The sequence below is a fragment of the Larimichthys crocea genome, chromosome X (assembly GCF_000972845.2).
Source record: "Larimichthys crocea isolate SSNF chromosome X, L_crocea_2.0, whole genome shotgun sequence".
NCBI classification, from domain to species: domain Eukaryota; kingdom Metazoa; phylum Chordata; class Actinopteri; family Sciaenidae; genus Larimichthys; species Larimichthys crocea.
Window position 1 is genome coordinate 39245740 of NC_040020.1, and position 22617 is coordinate 39268356.

Here is a 22617-nt window from a genome sequence, read left to right on the forward strand (position 1 = left end):
ATTCGTCTCTTGCACAATTAACACTGTAGCTTATAACACCCACCATCTCTGACTCAATGGGAGGGGCAGACAAAAATGACAACTGACCAATAGGAAGAAATCTATAACTTTATTGTGTAATAAATCCCCATGTAACGGGTGAAGGGAGTAGCAGTGAGAGCTTTACGCAAGTCCCTTCTGCAGCAAATATCGTCTAAAGCCACTATTGCACAAACATTTTGTGGCTTGGACATAATATTTCTTATTTATATTGTCCCACCTATGCCCCTTTATTCACACACACACACACACACACACACACACACACACAAATGAATATAGACACAAAAAAGTCAAGACACAAGTATTTTTTTTTTTATACAAATGGCAGTGTATTATTTCATAATTACAAATGTCAGATATGGTACAACAACCAGTGATACAACTTGTACAAGAATTAACAATGACTGCAGTGGTTGAACGACATGACTGTACAGATACAAAAAAAGAAGAAAAATCAAGAAGTCCCAGGCCCCGTTTGAATACCAATGACGCATTTTGTCATTCCTCAAAAACATCACATATCTGACATATCTGGACAAAGAGGAGTGTGAAACCCCCGGAGAACCTCCAGGCATTTATCAGGTGGTTATTCCAAAACTAGCCTCAAGTGACGTCAAGGAACTGAGGATCTCTCGCTTCTTAAACGTTGCTGGTGAGCGCCATCGCACTTCTTTTTTTTTTGTTTTGTTTTTCTTCTCTCTCTTTTCTTTTTAAAAAGGAGAAGACTCACCATCACCGCCTTGGAGGAAAGGCAGGAGAGAAGGAATGCTGGTTATGTATTCAAACGGGGCCAACTCAGCTGGTCACCTTGCCATTTATAAAGTTGTCCTCAGATACCAGTGAGATATGTTGGCACTAGAAGGTCATCATTTACATATACAAGGAACCTGAAGTATTACAAACCGATACATGCTTGAGTAATAAAACATATGTTTGTTTTTTTTTTAAAACAGGCATTACAATGCACTTAGTGCGGACATTCAAAACTGTTGAGCTGTTTAAAGTTCCTTTATGTGAAGGAATTTCTCTCAGAGTGGACGGAATGATAAAGAGGTTGAAAAAAGGCGGGATGTCAGAACTGAAGCTGGTAAATTGGCACGTACAATAAAAAGGCTGACAGTCTTTCTTCAGTTAATTTTTCTGATAACAAAACAAGTTGGATTTACTTGATGTGTTGCTTTTGGTATCATTGGCAAAAAGGTTAAAGACACTTTCCTATAGTCATTGTCAAAACACCACCATAGTGCAATGAAACTAAACAGGATTTCTTTACTGCTATATGGATGGTATAAGAGTAAAGGTCAAACAATGACAGAGGCATGGGTGGCAAACACAGTTTAGTTTCCCTGTGAGAGTGAGTGAATGTGTGTTAGAGCTTAGTTACATGTTAGAAATACATCATTTACAAGGTTTTTGAGGCTAAAGAGCTAAAAGGCTAAAATCTACATAGGCAAGAGAAATCAGCTTCAAAATGTGCCTGAGAGCAACAAAAAAAAAAAATCAAAATAATGATAAAAAAACAAAACAAACAAAGACACTCAGAAACTCAAGTGACGACAAGCCAGCAACAGCTAGATGCACACGTTCTATTCCTGATTTTTTTGATAATGGAATGTGCAACAGGGGACAAAATCTTTTAGAGAAAGCCAACGAGATGGGGGGGGATTTATATATGCGTACCATTTCAAATGTAAGCGTCTGGAATAAGTTTCAAATTCAGTGACATTCAGGTCCTGACATGATTTTGAACTATTGTACTGTTGTTCTTCAACGAATTAGATTGAACAGAAGCTGCATTTGCATACAGTGTAATGCACACACACACACACACACAAAGCTAACATGTCCAGATTGGGTATTCACAGCATTAAAACATGTGGTGGGGAGTAAACAGCGACTGCCTCAAAAGCACAAGTCATAATCGAATGCCTCTGAATGCCAATTGAACATAACAAATCCTGATTAGAACACGATGGGGAGATGTATTTGTTCATGATCGGTGAACTTGGGAGGAAATACTGCAATGTTTCCTCCCTGTCTGAACACACACAAGTAACTGTCTCAAGTCAATCTATGAGAGAACATCAGGATTTTGATGGTATAGTTAAAGGAGGGTGCTATATTACGATTAGGAAATGGTACTTTCATCTACTACAAACACGGCTAAAGCCACGGGATCTAACTGGAGGTCCACTAGCAGGATATGTGGCCGACAGGCACAGAGGCCAAAGCAGGTTGTATCTTGACTCAGCGCAGAGGCTGATAGTTGCTGACAGCTGAATCAATGGAAGTTAGTTTAATGCAATAGCAATTTGTTATCTAAATGAAGCCCTTGTCAGCTTCAGGTCAGATCTCCGACACAGTCCCATAATCATCTTTATCATACTCTATGTTTCAAACTCCTTCTACCAGTCAACCAGTCCTAGCGATATTTCTTAGCAAAGGATTTCCACTCTGCACATGAAAGAGGTCAATAGTAACTGGACACATCAGAAAAAAATAAAAATAAAGAAAAGCTAGGTAGAAGCAAAAAGAAGCAGGAAAAAATAGGGGGGAAAAAAATCACAAACATTGGTATGCCTGAGTGAATAATGTAACAGACTTTTACTTAACAGCTGTGCTCCCAGAGGAAACACTGTCTGGCATCTGAAGTTAATGTTCTGAGCCTTTTGCAACTCATGTGAGGAGTTTGGAAAGCTCCAAGAATTCTAATTATCAGGCCTTATATTCCGGGAAACAAAGCCTCAATAATAAGCCTGTAATGTTTGAAACTGTATTTTTTTACTTGATTCTTGTTGTTGCACATGCTGACTAAAAGACTGTCAGAAATAAATCCATGCCATCTCTGCTAGAATCGGTCTAGGCACCTACAAGAGAGTTTACTACACAGCAATGTTAGACTGGATTTATTTCTCCCCCATATTGTTTGGATCTACACGTTTCATTCAGATCTATCTGAGCCTTGAAAGGCGCAGTAGCTAAGGGTTAGAGTTTGAGACCGGGTGGATCTGATGTGCTAACAACAACGTCACGTCGGCCAAATCAATGACAAACATACAGCACATATAAAAACAAAAAAGGCCTTATGCTACATTGAGAAAAATAAAAAGACTACTAGTACTGTGCTTCTTAAAAAAAAAAAAAAAAAAAAAACTCCCCAATACACATTATCCATACTCATTCCAAAAGAAAATAAACAGGAAATAAAAATGTAATGTATGCATTCAAGTGGTACTTTTATGGCTTTTTGTACAATACAACCTTTAGTGAAAATATACATCTAGACATAAATTCAAGTACAAATGTACAAAATCTTTAAACTCATACTTTTTTCTTTAATTATAATACACTTTTAATACAGCTCATAAATACAGGTCAACATTCACTGAGTTCCTAAGATTTGCACTCGGAGTTTGTGGTGAAGTTCAGCGGCGAGGGGTGGGGGGGGCGGGGGGAGAGAGAGGGTGGAGGAGGCAGGTGGAGGGAGTGGTTTAAAGTCGCGAGGGCTCTTCGATCTCGTCGTCACTGTAACCGCTCTTAAAACAGACCTGGGAAGGATCAAAAATGAGGATATATCACTTAACATTAGCAACTTTCATCCCCGCACCATCTCACGCATGCAAGATGATGTCACATAAACACTCCTGATACCTTGACTCCATCATGTCACACGAGGTATTTCTGTCAAGCACTCGAACGCACGTCAGGTTCAAAGATAAGACATCGGTTGCAAGATGGTGAAGTAGATTATTGTGCTACGTATGTTTATGTTTTTCTCACTGCCCCTGCATCAAATGATGCGTAGTTTCCTCGGGATTTTTTATAAGTACTCGAAAGAGCTGCCTTAAGTTTGATTGATGTTTTGTTTTGAACTGAAAAACATGCAGAGTCCCTAAAGTCTTTCTCCACCAAGGTCGTGTCTAAGTGGTGACCCTATATTTGCAAAACTCTCGTGAGATTTGTATACACTTGTTTCTGCATGTGGAAAAAGTTTGCTTTTAGGGCTTCGTGTGCCAGAAAGCCACTGTTCGTGTGTCATGTGAAGCCAAAACTTTGGTTTGACTCAATTTGTAAAAGTCCGACATCAATTTCACTTGGGACCTGTGTTGTATTTCATGCTGGAGTAGAGACATGGTGATATTCTATTGTTACACAGTGGATGTGATAATATGCGTACATTAGGAAAGGTTTTAAAAAGCGTGGGGCTGTACAGGAGGAAAGAAAATCAGTGCGACCCCGCTGGAGGTAGCGCAGTTTTTCATTGATCAGCTGGAATAATGATGATAAATTTATTAACTTTTATTGTGGCGGACAAAAAATAGGATAGGATTTTTTGGTAAGGGGGACATGTCACTCCCCGGTGGCAGCTGTACCCTGTTCAAGGAAAGATCAGACAAATACAGAACAGCTAAGAGACCGTTGAAATAAGTTGTTAGCCGAGTAGCTCCTGAAACCAATAAAGGATGTGAGAACCATTTTTCACCACTGACAAACGTTTTTGTAATATGCCAACTGCATCTTCCGACAAACCAGCTCCGCTCAAGAAGAGATTCCTTATGTTAGCAACAAATACAGAAATACAAATGCAAAGAGATTAATAAGAGAATGAACTTTTCAACCCCAGAGAAAAAAAAAAGGATAAAGAGAGGCCTCAACTTAAACTAGGAATGAAATAACTGGAAACAACAACAACATTTCACAGGGGTGACGTTTTTCACATGTCGAGTTTGGACAAGGCCTGCGGGGGAAGAAAAGGGAAAAAGAAGGAAGGAAGGAAGGAAGAGAGGAAGTACCTTAGCCCCCACCCCCTCGGACAGTTGGCGGAGCACTAGCACTTGCCTCTCGTCTGAACAGGCGGTAGAAGAAGCCTCTCTTTGGTGGAGGATTAGGCCGGTTCACGTCCAGGTCTGAGCACAGCGTCCCATCAGTCTCATAGACGTTGATTTCTTTGAAGCACTCCATCTCGATCATCTACAAAAAGGAGTTTAAGCGGTTATCTCTCCTGACAACTTTCACTTCTTTACCAGTCATTTATTTATAACACAACCTTTTCTACAGCCAGCTGTTTAAGCCTCCACCTGGACGGAGCATTTAAGATGTAAATGAACACCTCCACACATTGCCTCATACATATTCAGTAACTTGACTCATTCGCAGTGGCATATTCACATTTAAAAGCATCTATCCCTCTACATGGCTCTTAAAGGAAGGTATTCTTCATTAACGCAGGTATTCCTATGTCACCACAGTGCTGTACTGCGTTGCGTCTGTCTGCTGTGGCACTGAACGATGACATCATCTCAGTGGTGTGAGCCTGCAGTACCTCGTTCTGCCACGGGATGGAGACGCTGCCTGTGACAAACTTGTGGTAGAAGTCGTCGTCTGTGGGGTCAAGGTTCACGCCTTTGACAGTGGAGAACTGCTCAATGTCCAGGACGTCTTTACAGTACACGGCCCGAGGCTGAGAGCGAGGCAGAAGGAGGAAGAATGATAGAGAACAGAGAAAAGTGTGAGAAGTCATTGGACCAAAGGGGGTCAAATAAAACACAAAATACATCAAATCTGATGCTTTTTTTTTTTTAAAATAACGTGGAAATAATCACACGCCTGAGGACTCTTTGCTGCTTTGTTTTCCTCAGCAAGGCCCTACTGACCTGAATAACCAAAAATAGAAACGCAGATAACCCTATCTGCTTTTAACTATTGGTTTAACCTCTCGGTGCCTCACGTGGGCTATTTATGACGCTGAAAATGTGACGATTCTCTCTATGAACAGCTTTGTTAGGGGGGAAAACATCTATGAATGCAAGCACGCAATAAAAGCTCACAGTACATTTCATCCAGATGAGATATTCACACTTGAGAGTTAAGCATTAAAAAGCTACTAGTGATGAACAGGATAAATCAAGATTTTCGAACCACGACACTAGAAACCACAATCCTGCCTTTCACCACCACCACCACCACCCCCCCAGCTATGATGATAACTAGCTCATACTGGAAGTGTTTGTTTACTTGTGACAGTGGCACTTCCTGTATACTGATTTGCTTCTCTCTGTGGTTTTCAGGCTTCGAGCTGTGATTTGAGCCTGTATGCCCTGCGCGTGTGTGTGTGTGATGTACATGCTGTTCTTACATCAGGGCTGAACGGAGGGTCCAGCATGTTGGCCTCCAGCCGTTTAAAGTTGATGTTTCTGAAGATGGGGTGCTGCTTGACCTCGATGGCCCCACGACCTTGGCAACCCAGTCGCTCCTTGGGGTCCTTCGCCAAGAGCTGACACGCAACAGGAGAAAGACAGAGAGAGGCAGTTTGTTATCCCAGCAGGCTTTGGTAGATAAATGAGAGCTTAATATGTTTTAGATTTCTAAACGTCTATGTAAGCCTGGTTATCTTATCATGAATCAAACGCAGGAGGAAATGGAGGGTGGCTCCTGCGATGTCTGATAACTCCTGATAGTTTTTTGACTAATCCCTCTAGTTCAATGTACACAAAGAACACACATGGATGTAGTTTGTATTTAATCCTCTTGACTTCATGTATGTGACCCAGCGTAATCTAATAAAGACAAATACAAATCCATACACTCAGGGGTTAATGCAGAACTATCATGGATGGAATTAGAGAGCGCCATTCTCTAGTCTCTATGAGAGCTTCTGGATAATATTACCACCACACCACCTACTACACTACAGCAAGCTTATGAAGTGGATGAGTGCTGTTCAGTGCTTTGGCTACTAGTGGACACTTTTACTGGCCCAAAAAGCTGATGACTTTCAGAATCAACAAAGCAATAGCTTCTCAGTTTTTTCACCACTTCCCACGTGTTTCTCTCGTCCTTGCGCAGCTCTTGCCCAATTTACACCAGCGTTCAAAGCACACTCTCACTTTCTGCTTTTGACAACTCGGATCACTCGTCTATTTTAGGCTGTGGTAATAGCCGTCTCTCCGGCATGGCAGAGTTTCCTCCACCTCCTCTATTCGCTCCCCTTCCTTATCATCTTTCTCCCATTTCTTGCCTAAACCGCCCCTCCCTCCCTCCCTCCACTCCTCCTCTCCCTGGGGAGTCTTTGAATCTGCTCAACCTTCGGGGTCAGAATGTTCCAACGCGTCACACAAATAAACGTCCTGTCCCCCTCCTGCTCGGAGACAAAGCAGCTCAGTGGCTCCCTCTTGGAGCACAGAAGAGTGACACTATGACAGGATGTGAAGGACATTTTATATTAACACCGGCTGAAATTAATCTATTATGAATAAAAGGTTGCTTGTCGTAATGAGTTCACAGTGTCACAGTTGCACTTCCCCTCAGAGCATTTCAGTGTTTTTCAGATCCTTGTTTTGGTTTTTGGATCCCTCATTACTTGTACTAATCAGCACAAAGCCTCCGTATACTACTTGTCCAGCACCAAACGACAGACCAATAACATTAGCAATTAGCTTTTGAACATAGTAGACCACCAAATTATAATTATATAAAATATGATCATCTAAGCTTTAAATAGCTGTTCAAGAAACAACCTTTTTTCTGTATACACCTGCAATTCAATCATCCCCTCAGCCTCATTCATCCATGTTCTCATTTGTCAAAGAATCTTGTTAATGTGCTCTCTTCCCTCCACCCTTTCTCCCAACCCCGCAGCCATCAGTCGCCTCCATCTCATCCCTCTCACCTGTCTGCAGATGTCCTTCGCCTCCTCTGAGAACTTATCAGAGTACTCCTCCTGGTCCTCGCGAACTCGTCTGTCCACCTCCTCCCGTTTGACGCGCTCCTTGCGCTTGCGGAAGGGCGACTGGCCCTGTATCATCTCAAAAATCAGGCAACCGAGCCCCCACCAGTCTGGGCTGACGGTGTAGCTCTCGTTCTGGATCACCTCGGGAGCTGATGGAGATGAGGAGTGAGGAAGGAGCGATCAGGGGCAGTTAATGAAGTTTCATAAGGAGGGGTAGAATTTGTACAGAGAAGGCAAATGAGGCAGAAGTGCTGAGGTAGTATCAGAGGTCTTACCCATGTATCCAACAGTGCCCACTCTCCCTCGTATCGTCTCTCCTTCAGGGATTTGAACTGCAAGACCCAGGTCTGAAATTCGGATGTGTCCTGAACAAGAACCACAGAATGTACATGTTTAATAAAAAAATATACACTTTTTTTAGTTGCTAAAAAAGGACTACATTTAATTTCCTAGATATATGTGGACAATAATTATGAGTGCAAAGGTCCGTATTGAAGCCAGAGTGCTCTGACAGTAGCATGTGAACTTAAGAGTAAGAGGTTAGGAAGAGACATGGAGGAGACTCCTCTATTTCAAGATAAGACCACGTTACAGAGAACAGATGATACGGGAGCATGACTCAGAGGAGAGAGCACGATGTAAAGAACTTAAAGCCCGTGAAAGGTGAGGAGATGATGTGCTTGCACATTACAAAGTGGATTAGTTACAAACTTGTCATCTGCCTTGTAACTTGTGACATACAGTTTACATGAAAACAACGGCGGAAGATAAATAACAGCCGGAAATGTGCCCACACTCTGACTTTAATCGTAAAACAAAAAGGAAAAGAATAAAACTGGAACATACCACGATCATCCAGGAGGATGTTTTCAGGTTTCAAATCCCTGCGAGAGAGAAAAAAAAAAAGAACACATTAGGGAGTCGTTCTGTTGATATTGTGCTTGTATTAAAAAAAAAAATCGAACATTTGAGTACAAGGATATAACAATAAAATCCTGGATAAATATTTGTATCCTTTATTAACTTGTCATCATGTTGACATTTCATTGTCTTTTATTGCCCAGTGTGCTTTCCCTTCTTAAGCTTCTACAATCCTTTTTATGTGGATTAATAGATTCTTATCTGCGCACATATATTTATTTGCTTCAATTGCTGCGTTATCGTATGCTGTTATCGTACGTTATATTGTTCTGAGCTGTTCTCAACAGCATTGCAACAGAACATCCTGACTGAGGACTAATGTGTTACTATGACTACTTTTTTATTTTTGTTTTAATTTCATTTAAAACAAAAAGAGACTCGAGCACAATGCCAACTGTGAAGTTTGCTGTAACACATGCAGACATCAAGGAACAGTGTGTTTATATGACTACACTGGCCATGTGTATGTGGGTGCATGTGTCCTCTAAGAACATCAGTGTTTATGTTAGCATTACTCTGAAGCTCTACTGAGTGTGACAGGTACATGGCACCTCAGTGAAATCAGTACTCCATTAATCGAGTGACACTTCATCATCTAGAGCTTTCTATTTGCACTTGTCCCAATCTTACACAACTGCAAACACTCTAATGGAACGGCAGTGCTGGGACAAACAGTTTGTTTTAGACCTCTTGCATTGGTGAGGTTGGTCAATTGTCCTTGGATTCAAGGGGGAATTCCATCGATTTGCTGCTGCATTTCCTTAAAGTGGACAAAATTGAAGGAGTAGAACGCCCGATGTCATGATTTTTTCGCTTTTAGTAGGAGTCAGGCTCACATCCTACATTTCCCACAATGCAACCAGGTAGCATTTGTCATTTAGACCCTCAGTGCCTGATAAAAAAAAAAACACTGTAAAAAAAAAATCATTTTCAAGGCTAATCCTGATGGCCTCACTACAACGTCACCGGGGTTATTTTCTCAAACTTTAGAAAGCTGCCTTCAGAGCAACAAAAGACATCATGTAACGTTTTTTATTGGCCATGCTTCTCACAACATAAACACTGAGATTTAAAAGCAAAATGTCCCTTTAAAAAGGACATTATCCTCAAAATATTCTTGGAAAGCCTCCATGCTTACTTAACAGTGTCCTAGTATGACAACATGTACCAGGAGAGACAGTAAAGCCTGGCTCAGCCTAAAGTAACTTTTAATCTTTCATGATTCTCCATCTGCAGTTGCCCTCAAAACTGTGTCTGACCCCTGTGTGACCCAACCTGTAGACTATCCTCTCACGGTGCAGGTCCTCAAGGCCACAGCAGATCTCAGCAGCGTAGAAGATGGCCCTTTGCTCGTCAAAGCCTGAGTTTCCCATGTTGTAGATATGGAACTTTAAGTCACCGCCGTTCATTATGGTCAACACCAGGCACAGCGCATCCTTGGTCTCATAGGCATATGCTAGACTAACCTGGAGAGGGAGGAAAATTTTGGGGGGGAAGTGGTAACGAGGGAGGTGAGGGACCGGTCAAAGAGTAGAAGAGGGCATGAATAGAGAGAGGGGGGAGGGAGGAGGAAGAGGGAAGAGCAGTGGTAAGAGACAGGGTGGCTAGAGGAACATGATTGTTTCATTTCATTTGTTTAATGTTCCAAATAACCATCGATTATCTCAGACGGAATGTCAGGAATGTATACAAGGGAAAACACAGTGAGATATATCACAGACATGGAAGCTTCTTCTCCACTCCTTACTCGATTGCTTAATTTCCTTTCCCTCCAATCCCACCATCTTTCTCTCTTATTTCCCACCAACCTTCCCCCTCCTCTCCCCCCTCCCCATGGGTCAGTGACACTCAGGGTATATTCTGTGTGCATGTGCCGTTGTGTACAAGCAGGATGTTGCTGCCATCAGGAGGAATCCCATCTGCTTCAGACTATATAGTCAGAGATGTACCAAAGGAGGGGATGGGAAAAAGTCTAGGACCAAGTGAACATCACACACACACACACACACACACACACACACACACACACACTATATATAAACAAATATACAATTAAGTACTAGAAGCCAAAGCACACAGCATTATGCATGCTTCCAAAAACCATGTTTATTCATTAGTATTGGACAAATCTATTGAACTTGGCACCACAAAACAATGCCCCTCACACTGGGCTGGCTGTCAGGATCCTCTTTAAAATGTATAATACACTATAGAAAAAAAAGAGCCTCAAGAAGTGCAAAGTTTTTCCAATTGTGCAGTCAAATTCCCACTAATCCCGACATCTATGCTAATGCAATAAAGTGAAGAAAACCGAAGGCAATCGGCTTACTGGAAATGACTTTACTCTCAAAGGAGGCAGATCACGCCATCGCTACATCCGCTTTGCTTTCCTCTGGAGCGGCATCTTCTCGGGTTATGGACGAGACAGTTAGTGAAGCTGGTGCTTATTTGTTCTTTAATCAGGTATTTAAATATTTGTGTCATTTTATGATCCTGTAATTAGCCTTTAAAAAAAAAAAATAATAATCCAATTTTGGGAAATGTGTTTTAACACAACACTGATCGAGAAGTCCAACTTGTGTTTCATTATCGGTTTTATATCGTATTGTGGCACCGCTATCAAAACATCTAAAATCAAAAAGGCAGCCAAATCTGCATCAGAGCGAGGTAGCTCTACCTCTCGGCCTCACCTGCTAGAGACTTCAGAACAGGGTGACCCTGCCCTGTGTCTCACATACACACATACACACCCACACACCAAATATGTGGATGTGTTATTGGTTAAAACATACAGTAAGTATTATTGACTAATAGTATGATGCACTGTTAAAAAAAAAAAAAAAGAAGGTAAAGAAGAATAGAGAGAGAGAGAGAGAGAGAGAGAGAGAGATGAGGGGTTTGAGAGAGCACTTGACTCTTCTCCTTGCTACTGCTGTTTGGTCAGTGTTGCTAGGCAACAGAGCTGCTCTCGTAGGTAGAGAGGCACATGAAGAGTCATCAGTTCTGCCTGCAGCACAGAGAACGAACACACACACACGCAAAATCATGTGCCAATCCCAGGTGACAAGAGCTGCAAGTCTGAGGTTCTGTAACAAGCCCACTCCAGCCTCTGTGTGTGTGTGTGTGTGTGTGTGTGTGTGTGTGTGTGTGTGTGTGTGTGTGTGAGTTCACATGCATGCATGCCCATACACATGCTTCTGTCATGACTCACTCAAAACACGGACGCATAGCATAGCTCACGCCGCATTAGAAACAGACTAATCCAACACGTAGTACGACTTAAACACAACCATTAGCTTCAAATGGAGAACATGGAGAGGCTTGGAGGCTCCGCTCTCCTACAGTCCAGCTTACTGTACTGTACGACAGATCAATATCACAGTTCTGCGCGGTTAAACAGTAGAACACCGTGTTCTACAGTATGTACACATATACAAAGCACACATTGCACACAGACCCACAGACCAGAATTTTGCATGCTTATCCCCCTGGCTGCTCCTCGCCACGTTCCAAGAATGTTAAACGGGCACTTGCTGTAATTTTCTTGTCTTTGGAACAATCATTTTTTTTAGAGAGGCACAACCCCCGAGCCAAAGCTAAGTTTTCTTTTCCTGCCGGAGCACCTGAAATGTTTTTTCTGGTGCTCCGGCAGTTGTACAGTTGGACGAAATGGAAAGAGAAGCACACATCACTAGTTTTCCAGCTGCGTTTGACTCCTGATGTCAACATGCGTAGACGAGCAGGATTCAGATTCAAGCATTTTTATACACAAATACTGTTGATAGCAGAATAGAATAAACAGAGACAGACACCACAAGAGACATGTATACTGTATCAGATATACACAGACGGTTCATATTTTAAAATCTGTGAACTGACAAATATCCTCACTTGTATCTCATTTAATAAAATACCAACTAATAAAGTCAACCTTCCTTATTCCAGGTGTATATCAAGAACTTCCATAATCAGAATTTAATGCAAATAAGTTAAGCTTATTCATGTCACATCTCTCTTATGTTACACGTACGACATTCTGATATCTCCTTTTAAAAAGGTCTTGAATGGCTCCTCTGTATCGCCTTACATGTTAATGAGCTGTCAACTGTAAATCTGTGCCCTTCGGTACTCCGCTACAGCATGGAAGAAATGAAAAGCTAGGTGACTGCCTAAAAAACCTTCAAGCTTGGCATCGCAGCACCAGCCAAAAACCACCGCTTACTCATGACGATGGCTCAATTTATGAAAATCCTCCATAGGAAAATCAGCCAAGAGCAACGCCACCATTAAGAGCCTGAGGCATGGTGGTATGGTGGCGGGGTAATGATTTTTTTTTCACATTCTCTGAGCACAACAGTGTACTACTTTCTTCTACATGCTGTTGCTCTGTTATGAAACTTAAAATGTGCCACAAAATTCAATAACTTTGGTATGAGACGGTGTCTTTGGAGGGCATTGAAGCCACCTTGATTTTTTTTTTCTGCCTCTTGTGGTGTGGTGTCAAACGCTTGTTTGGTTTACCAGGAAGAGCAATTCTCATAATTATCTCATGAGGGAAGTATGCTTATGAAGTTCTTTGGAAGTCATTTTCATATTGCGGTGTTTCACACTTCCTTAAATTTCATGCCCACACTTACTGCTTTGGAATCATGTCACAGTTTCGAATCTGAAAAAAGTGCGGCTCAGTCTGACAATTAAAAAGTATGCATCCACCAGTTGTGTTCAGGCTAGGGCACAAAGATAAAATCACACAGGTTCAATCAAAAAAAAAAAAGAGCCTGACCAAAATAGGTGTAGAGGCACATGGTGGGTGTATGTGTTCATTTTCCTAACAATCTATTACACACACCTGTCAAAAAGCACATAAATATAACGAACAATCTGTAGAAGAACATATTAGAAACGTCATTAAAACATTGTTTAGCAGCAAAATACAGATTTCAATCACATTTTAAAATACATTCACAGATGATTTAAGGCTGACAGTATACTCCAAATGAAATCAAATTTGGCATGTTTGCACAGCAAAATATCAGGTTTATTAACCTCAATTCATTTGCTGATGTGCACCCAAGCTGAGTCGAAATGTGCGCACATCTTTGCACACTGCCCTGTATGCTGTGTGCAGTCACCTGCGACTTGTCAATAATATCACATGCCTCATCGACCCTCCTTTTGTGGTTTTATCCCATCACGTTTCTTTCCGCTCACAAACTCGTCCACCTGGTGTGAACGGCATTAAACAAGCAGAACCTGAGTCACAGCGGCTGTCCTTTACAGCTGATCGACAGCCTTTGCAAACACGCCATTCAATTTCTTTTGGAGGATCCTGGAGCCACAATAAACACATACACAACACACACGCACGCGCACACACACACCCCGACACATACATACATACACACACACGCAAACAAGACAGACAAAACAGGTACATTTCTGTTGAAAGGTTGAATAAGAAAAAGGTAGTACTTACTACAAAACTACTGTTAACTTTTTCTAAAATGCGTTTTTCGTTTAGTGCCATTGCTTCACCTTTTCTTTTCTTCACTCGTTTCTTTTCCAGCTTTTTACAGGCGTACATCTTACCGGTGGCACGTACTTGGCAGGCACAAACCTGGAAAACAAGGAATGAGGAAACATGATCACACACATGCGCATAAAAAAATAAAAAAATCCCACTTAAACTAACTAATGGAAGTTAATGTGTCACACCACCACAGATTTCCCCACCCGGCATTAGGGGACATAAACAGCGCTGCATTAACTAACTGTTAAAAGACTACTTGTAGCAGCTTAAATCATTAACGTTAACATCTCATTTCCAAACGTGCTGAGTAAGGGAACATAATGCTGGCTCAGTATCCACCATTAAAAACTTTAATAACCGGAACACTGCAGTATAGCTAATAATTTCTACTTCACTGGATCGCAGGGACACTCACCTCGCCAAATCCACCTTTTCCTAGTACTCTATAATGTCTGAAGGTATTTTTGGTTACTGGTTGCCTGCAGGGGATGGAAAGAAGAAAGACAAAGAGAGGTAGACATAAAATAACTGATAGGTGCTGCCATTCTCTCAAGACCATGTGATGTTGCAGACAGAGTAATGCTCTAATATATTATTAATCCACACTGATGACTGCTGTTTCCACCCCACTTCGGTTACCCAGCCATTATGCAAAGCATCATCAATTATTTACCACTCACACAGAAACACTGATTGGCAGCACCACCTTTGTGTTCCGGTGCACCTTGGTCACTCCTCGTCTCTACATATTGTATACTGGAACGTTTGTTTGTGCTTGTTGTAAGCATTCCTTCTGCCATTTATTACAAAAAAGTATCATCATCAGCATTTTTTTTAAATTTCATTAATAATGAACTTTTTTATCTGTTGTTTTTTCCCCTCTAGCAATAAGGATCTGTCCAAAACAAACAGTCGGGACATGTGCTGGAAGTTTAAACAACAATTTGCCTCCCTTAGCACACAAAGAGGTGGAATGAGCGATGCAAACCCAAACAGGGAACGCGTACAAGATCACAGGTGCGTAAAACAAAAGAATGGTTTGCGCGTCTGCTTTGTTTTAAGTGTAAAACGTGCAGTGGCTACGCACCTCTCCAACCATTTCCACTGCAGGAAGCGAGAGAAGTACATGGACTCCTGGTAGGAGGAAAATGGAGCTCCACTCAAATAATCACGAACTATTCTGTAGGGAGGGAGAGAGAAAGAGGGTTGATGATCATTTAATAACAACATGTACATGTAAACATAAAAAAAATAATAAAAAAAACAAAACATGGAAGATTTCTTTCCAAATCTTCCAGACAAACAAACAGACAGCTGGAGAACGCCTTTTTAATCTTTCCAGTGACTACAAACACACATCCTCTTTATCTGACTAACCCCTGAATCACATGTGTATGTTTGAGTATGTCTGTGTGTTTGTGGGTGTGTGTGCGTGTGTGTGTGTGTGTGTGTGTGTGTCTGTGTGTTTAGGCATTGCCGGCTGTGTTGCGGTTCAAAGCCGCTCTCAGTGGAAAGACTGAAAAAAAGATCAGTGCTGATACACCACCGTGAAAAATGAAAAATGCCTTTGAAGAGAGACATTCCTCTCAACTGAACCAGGAAACGGGGGATTTTGGGGAAACCGGTTTTTACAGAGCAGAGAGGTTGAGCCCAACGTCTAATCTCACATCACCTCACGCATGAATCTGAGTGTGTGCGTTTTGCGAATATGTCATATATTCAAACAAACAAAAAAAAAAGTCCTGCTACAAGTCAAAGGATTGAGTTAAGTTTTTCGAGGAAAGGAGGAGGGGGTCGTGAAAGGTCGCAGCCTCATTACCTTGTGACCATACGTCGACCATCACTCCACTGAGAGTTGTAAGAACATGACTCTTTGACATGACCCTGCCAGCTTCTCATATGAGTGTCCTTTTTCACTGCTTTGACTACAGATGTTGTTTGACTTAAACAAAAATATGTCCTCTTTAACACCGTCGTACCAAACAGAGACATGAACTCAACTGTACTGAGACAGGTTTACAGTTACTCCAAGGGCTGTGGAGGAAAATAAGTTTTTGCTGACTGGGTCAGCAAAAAAAAAAAAAATGTTGCGGTTATTATAGCGCCTTAGAAATCTACTGTCCTTGCTGTCAATGTTGTCGACAGATAATGTATTTAAACGGAGAGAGAGGCCTAATGCCAGAGGGAAACATTGAGATTACTACACCGCAGTGGTGGGTCAGACTCTTTAGTCTGGCTCTTTGTCTTCAGTCAACACGTATGAGTCAGCAGGTTTTCACCCTGGATCTCACGGTATGGCTGAATTTATTCCACAAACACGCTTGATGTTTGATAGTAGATCCTGTTATTTCAAGGCGTCCATTTTGGAAAAGATATTTCAACACGGGTGAATCGTGACCATCGTGTCAGCATTTTCAAAACAATAATGCATAATAATTCCCCAAAAATGAGGATACATTTACTCTAGTTACATTGTGTTCTAAAACTGTTGGCTAGTTTGTAAAAAAAACAAAAAACTAAAAGGCCAAAAAAAGTAATTTAAAGTTATATTTTATATTTCATTTTTCATGGTCAATCTCAGTACATATTTAATAAATGTTTAGGTTCAGGAAAAGTATATAAATTGCTAATACAAGCTTCTAATGCAGTTGAGTTTTAAGACAAAAGTTTTAACTTCGTGAAGCAAAGATTTAAGGCATGTGTTACGAGGGAGCGGAGTGACTGAGCCAAATGCCAGAGGCAAGCACTTGTAAAATTCAATTATCTTAAGACAGGTATGTCAGAAAAGCTTAACCTGTTTCACATGTCTGTATTTGTACTCTGAAAAAAAAAAGAGACACACACACACTCTCTGTGGTTATTTGTTGAATGGGTGACAATTTCGTATAACTTCACTGGTTTTAAAATGTAATTGGTACATGCCTAGTTTGAAGAGCTACTACTCCTGAACTATAGCAGACAGTAACTGTTCCTCTGTTGATCCAAACCTCCTCTTCCAACCTACAGCACATGACTGAAAAACCGACGTAGCAGCAGATATCCCCTCCTCTACTACCCGAATGATGAAGAGATGCTCATATTTGGCAAGGAGATTTTCCTTGACCGTGTTTTAAAATTACTTCATCACGAAAGGAGGATGCGGAAAAGCTGCCTGTGGTTACCAGCGGCCCTGGGGTGGCTGTTCTTGGCAAAAAGGCTCGAGAGTAGAGAGTTTCCACAAGGGGAGCACCCTCTGCTGTGTAAAAGAAAACTGAATTATGTCATCATGAGACCAAGTTGCTTTGGACATGAGATGAATGTCCATCTATCCTTTGCAGAAGAACTGTTCCTAAACATGTACTTCAAAGCTCTAAGTAAAACTCTGCCCTGTAACCTCTACAGATACAATGGTTTTTAATACAGCCCTAAGGGTCGCATACAAGTTCTGTCTCAGACGTGTCATCTAACCATGACCAGAATGAATATAGCTTCTCAGCTCAGCGTCTTGTTCATGTTTACTTATCAGGTCAACTGGCTTCACTCAGTCGTAAAAGACTGGTCCCGGATACTTCAATAAAGGGGCTCCAGAAAGGCAGGAGCCTAGCAGTGCCTGGCTTGGAGTCGAGCCTCAGACAGACACCACTGGGAGTAGAAATAAACACAGCTACAATATGGCTTTTGTTACAAGAAGGGAGCCGGAGAGCGAGAGGAAAATAAAAGGAGAGAAAAATCAGCACACGGACCTTTGTCAAGCATGGCGATACACAAAACACCACGATACACATGTACTGAAGGCCACGCTTTACTCTTGGTATGACATAACCGTATGTTCCACTGCAGCAGAAGAAAATCCATGAGTGAGCTAATGCATTTCTGCTAGTGGGTGTGAGGCTCTGCCAAAAGTCATGTTTCCACGTGCAGCACCATGCTTTCCTACAGGCTCTCCCTCGGAGGGGAAGAAAAAGACGGAATAAGGCCGGGGTCAGAATTACATATCGGAATAAGAAAATTCAAGAAAATGAAAATTCCACGACGAAATGTAAAAAATAATGATAGTGGAAGGAGTGATGACCGAACTTTAACAGGAATCCTATTCAAAAACATCTTAAGTGCTGCTGCTGCTGCTTTCAGTGTTGTGTTTGTACACTCTGCTGTTTTGTCCCGCTCTCCTTAACATTTTCTTTCCATTCCTCCCTTTTGCGCTCCTTTTTATTGCTCCCCTTGGGTCTTCTAACCTAACCCCTCATGCTGTGCTTTCTACCCAGATTTTACTTCCTCGCTCACTCTGTTTTCAGTCTTTGAACGGAGTGTTCTCTAGAGCAGAAAGCGTGGAACTTCAGCGTTACAATTCGCCATCGTCTCTCTTTCTCACGCCATTTCTCTGTCCTGCCTGGTGTGATTTGACTACTCTGAAGGTGTTAAAATAAAAATGTATGCAGAAGGGAAGGAAACAGGCCCAACAGACCATGACATGACCTGAGATGCCAACGAGTGAAAACAGGTGTGTATGTGTCTGTGTGTTCATCTTAACCTCAACCACTGATGTTTTCCAGCTTCACAGTCTACCACCTTGCCCAGCTCAAACCTCCTCTACCAGAACGTTTGCCTTCTTACACACACACACACACACACACACACACACACACACACACACACACACACACACACACACACACACACACACACACACACACCTTGCTATGTTTCTACACTGCCAATTATGTCACTGTCCAAACTCTGAAACAAACCAGACCAGCACACACAACAATAAAGATAAATTAATGACTTACACCCACATCACTGCATTTCACAAAACTACTAGTCTACATATGCTGGATAAATCCATGCCTGGGAAACAAATTCATTACAGCGTAATTTTCCATCCTTCGCAGTCAGCATTACCAGCTTATGAAGCATATGGGTTACTGATTTTATAAATCCAGCGGCTCTCGAACAGCTCTCTACGTATGTTTTGCCAAAACAGGAGCGCAGCCTGAGAACACAACCGAGTGTTTTCCCAACCATGATTCCCCTTGCTCCAGAACTCCTTCTAGCAGATTCCGGTATTCCCCCGGGGGGGCGAAAGCTCAAGTGAATCATAGGCTGGTCGCAGTGTTTCCAGCTTAAATCAGCCTGCCTGTGTGGCTTAAAGTTAGTACTTTACAGAAGCTCAGCTTTTGTCAGGTCTAAAGAAAGGTGGGTCTGTTCAGTCCACTGAGGTTTTTGTACACATCTCATTTGCAAATAATCTTCTGCCAAGTCACTAGCAGGTTGTTTACACAATCAGGCAAAAATCTTCCGTGTATACTTTCCTACGAGGAGTCCTTTTGCTGGGTAGAGCTGAACCAATCTCGCTATCCATCAGCTATGGCAACGATTTAGCCTCTGAGGGAATGGCCAATGTTTCTGAGCTTCCGGTGTAGCCAGTGGATATCTGGATAACTAAACAGATATCTGGGCCAAGACCTTCTCTGCAGTCCAATTAGCAACGTGATATACGAGAAAAGACACATTTCGGCAAATCTCCATGAGCAGAAATGTGCATATGAACACGTTGGGTTCTACGATTGCATTTCTTGCTCTCTACGCTGATTGTTTGCAACCCATATGCAACCAAAGCCCATTCAACTGTGATTGTTCAATCCTACCTGCACTACAAACAGAAACCAGAAGGTTTCCAATATCAAGATCTTGGTCCTTTGCCTACTAATTCTGCATTCATACGCAGATGTCTGTTTATAGAGATTAGAGCTGAACAACGGACTAAATATATTGTGTTACCAAACAGTATGAATCTCAATTTACCTGCAAAATGAAACCAAGAAAAGCTCCAACAGCCAATGATATCTAACCAGAACTTCAGCCAACCAATCAGCACACAGTACAGCTCAGACATAAACAATCTTTAGGTGCTCATGCTGTAATTAATCAACACAAACAGAAAGGAAATGAAATATAATGCACTGACATGTCGAACAGTAAATGTTTCATTTATCATTACCACGGTAAATGTGACAACGTATCATGATCTACATATCACAGTATATCATTCAGCAACTAACGGTGACAGAGTTAAATTATGGGGCTAATAGAGAGTTACGCTGAAGTGTGTGAATGTGTGTGTGTCTGCATGATGAGAAGTACATTCGGGGTAATAATCCCCGGTCTGTTTGCTTCTCCTGGCTCTCAGAGCAGGAAGCAGAAACACCTGCAAGTGTGTGTGTGTGTGTGTGTGTGTGTGTGTGTGTGTGTGTGTGTGTGTGTGTGTGTGTGTGTGTGTGTATGTGTTTGTAAATCTGTGTGTGTGTGTGTGTGTGTGTGTACGGGGAACACTGAGGTGGCTGTTGTTTTCATGCCAGCCATCCGGATGCTCTCTCTGCCCACTGGTCTTTTTTCATTCGCCTCAACTGTGTGCGTGTGTTTGCAAGTCTAGTCTGTGTGTGTGTGTGTGTGTGAGAGTGTGTGTGTGTGTGTGTGTGTGTGTGTGTAATAGTGTGCTCCAGGTGCCAGCTGCCTCATCATCACTAGTGACAGGGCACACTGGTCGACACAGTCTACAAACACACACGCACACACACTTTCTTAAGGAACAGGATTCTTTTGGTGCCACTGACGGCCAGACTTGCTCATAAATGAAACAAAAACACAAAGTCTACACGCTTCCTACAAAAACGCATTTCATCAAAAGACTGACCACAGCAAAGTAGGTTCAGATCATAGAGTATTAAAAAGGACCCGATGAAGCAGATGTGTGGACGAGATAGACGCTTACTTGGTGCAGTCATTGAAGAGCTCCTTACACGGACTTTGCTCCAGCCTTTCCCGACACCCAGCGACCACATCCTGGGGTATGTCTGGCAAATGGGCTGCCGACTTGAGGGTTAAAGAGAGAAAGGCAGACGGTGAGGGACAAAAACAAGGTGATGTGTTCATGTGATATTGCTGCAGACTGTCAAGACTAAGAAAACAGATCAAAAATGTTATCAGTAGGCTCATCTATTTCTGTTTGTCGTCCTGTACAGTCCGACTAATGGAGCATGGCATCAAGGCTGTGGTCACACCTCACCTGTTGGGTCCCGTTCAAAACAAACTTTGGTTCATTTGTCAGTTTGGTCCAGTTCATTAAGGGTGGAGAGAGCGCTGTAAAGTCTTTTGAGAACCGAAGTGTACCAAACCTTAAAATGAATGTCTTGGTGTGGTTGGTGTGGAGCACAACAAGGGGGAACCACAAGATGGGTATTTATACAGCAGGAAGTTTCCACCAAGCAAACTGATTGGTCAACTAGACATTTAGAACATGTCCAATCAGTGTGACAGCACACCTGCTTATCACTAAAAATATTACTGTGTCATTTTCATGGTAACATTATAACTGCCAGAGCTGTAGCAAAAAAAAAACAAACAAAAAAACTGTTGGCTACAGTAAACCAATGAATATAAATAAATAAAGATCCTTATGTTCCTTTGTTTGGAGATTGAGATTAGGATGTTGTAATGTCTTATAAACTAGCAAAATTATCCAACAAGTCTTCATGAAAATATATAACATTAACCGCATCACTGCTGTGCCAATAATGTCCGTAATGCACAGCCTCTTGTGTAATATTGCTTTAGTAAGACATTTATGCTTTATACTCAAAAGCTAAACTATAAATCTCCCCAGTACACTTCACTGCACATGTACTGTGGGACAGCAACAGTGCTTCGCTGTTTTTTTAATGAGAAATCAAGTCCAGTTAGTCTCGACCAATAATGCTAATTAACCGACCAAACCAGAAATGTAAACACTGCCTAATACTGCTGCAGGCAGAGGTGCTAGTATTGCACAAGTCAACAAATCTTAAGGGGTTATTAACACATCTTTGGTTTGGTACACTTTGGATAAGGTCCAAAGTTAATACAGTTCACCACATATTATATTTAATGTGTTTAGTCATTTGAATAAATGTAATGAGAATATAATCAACAAAGTAATAAACAATACAATGATCAAAAACAGGCTAATACAGCTCAGTGAGATGAACAAGTGGAGGATTTAAGATGCACATTTGCAAATGTGAGCAAATATTATCATAAACTAACATCACAATAATTTCTTGTTTACACACGGGCCAACTCTAAGTGCCCATGTGTGCGTCTTACCCCATTATTAAAGTATGTGTCTAAAACATTCAGTCCACAGTCCCTCCTCTTCTCATCAGGAGCTAGCTGGTACATGGCCTGTCAGAGGAGAACAGAAGTATGAACAACCACGGCAGCGTAGGAAGCCATACTCATACAGCCATCTTTAATATCTCTCCAAATAAGGTCAGAGAGAGAGACGGAGGCAGAGAGGAAGGACACGGGGGAAGAGAGACAGAGACAGAGAGAGAAGGGTATAGGGGTTAATGAGGAACAAGAGGGAGGGAAAAAAATG

The 22617-nt window shown here is 41.7% G+C and overlaps 1 protein-coding gene across 4 annotated transcripts in view; it reads right to left on the bottom strand.

The window, feature by feature from the left end:
- Positions 1–346: 346 nt before the first annotated feature.
- grk4 (G protein-coupled receptor kinase 4) overlaps positions 347–22617 on the bottom strand; it is a 40799-nt gene continuing 18528 nt past the window's right edge. For 3 of the 4 annotated variants that reach the window (XM_027282394.1, XM_027282392.1, XM_027282395.1), the window contains exons 4-16: positions 22344–22421; positions 20974–21074; positions 15310–15402; positions 14638–14701; positions 14169–14309; positions 9968–10158; positions 8618–8655; positions 8047–8136; positions 7712–7920; positions 6179–6316; positions 5366–5503; positions 4882–5013; positions 347–3590 (exon numbers count right to left, since the gene is read on the bottom strand). In XM_027282394.1, coding sequence (XP_027138195.1) covers positions 3534–3590; positions 4882–5013; positions 5366–5503; positions 6179–6316; positions 7712–7920; positions 8047–8136; positions 8618–8655; positions 9968–10158; positions 14169–14309; positions 14638–14701; positions 15310–15402; positions 20974–21074; positions 22344–22421 — 1470 coding nt within the window. In that variant the 3' untranslated portion in view covers positions 347–3533. Of the gene's footprint in view, positions 3591–4835; positions 5014–5365; positions 5504–6178; positions 6317–7711; positions 7921–8046; positions 8137–8617; positions 8656–9967; positions 10159–14168; positions 14310–14637; positions 14702–15309; positions 15403–20973; positions 21075–22343; positions 22422–22617 lie in introns of all 4 variants that reach the window. The other variant, XM_027282393.1, reaches the window with a different exon arrangement.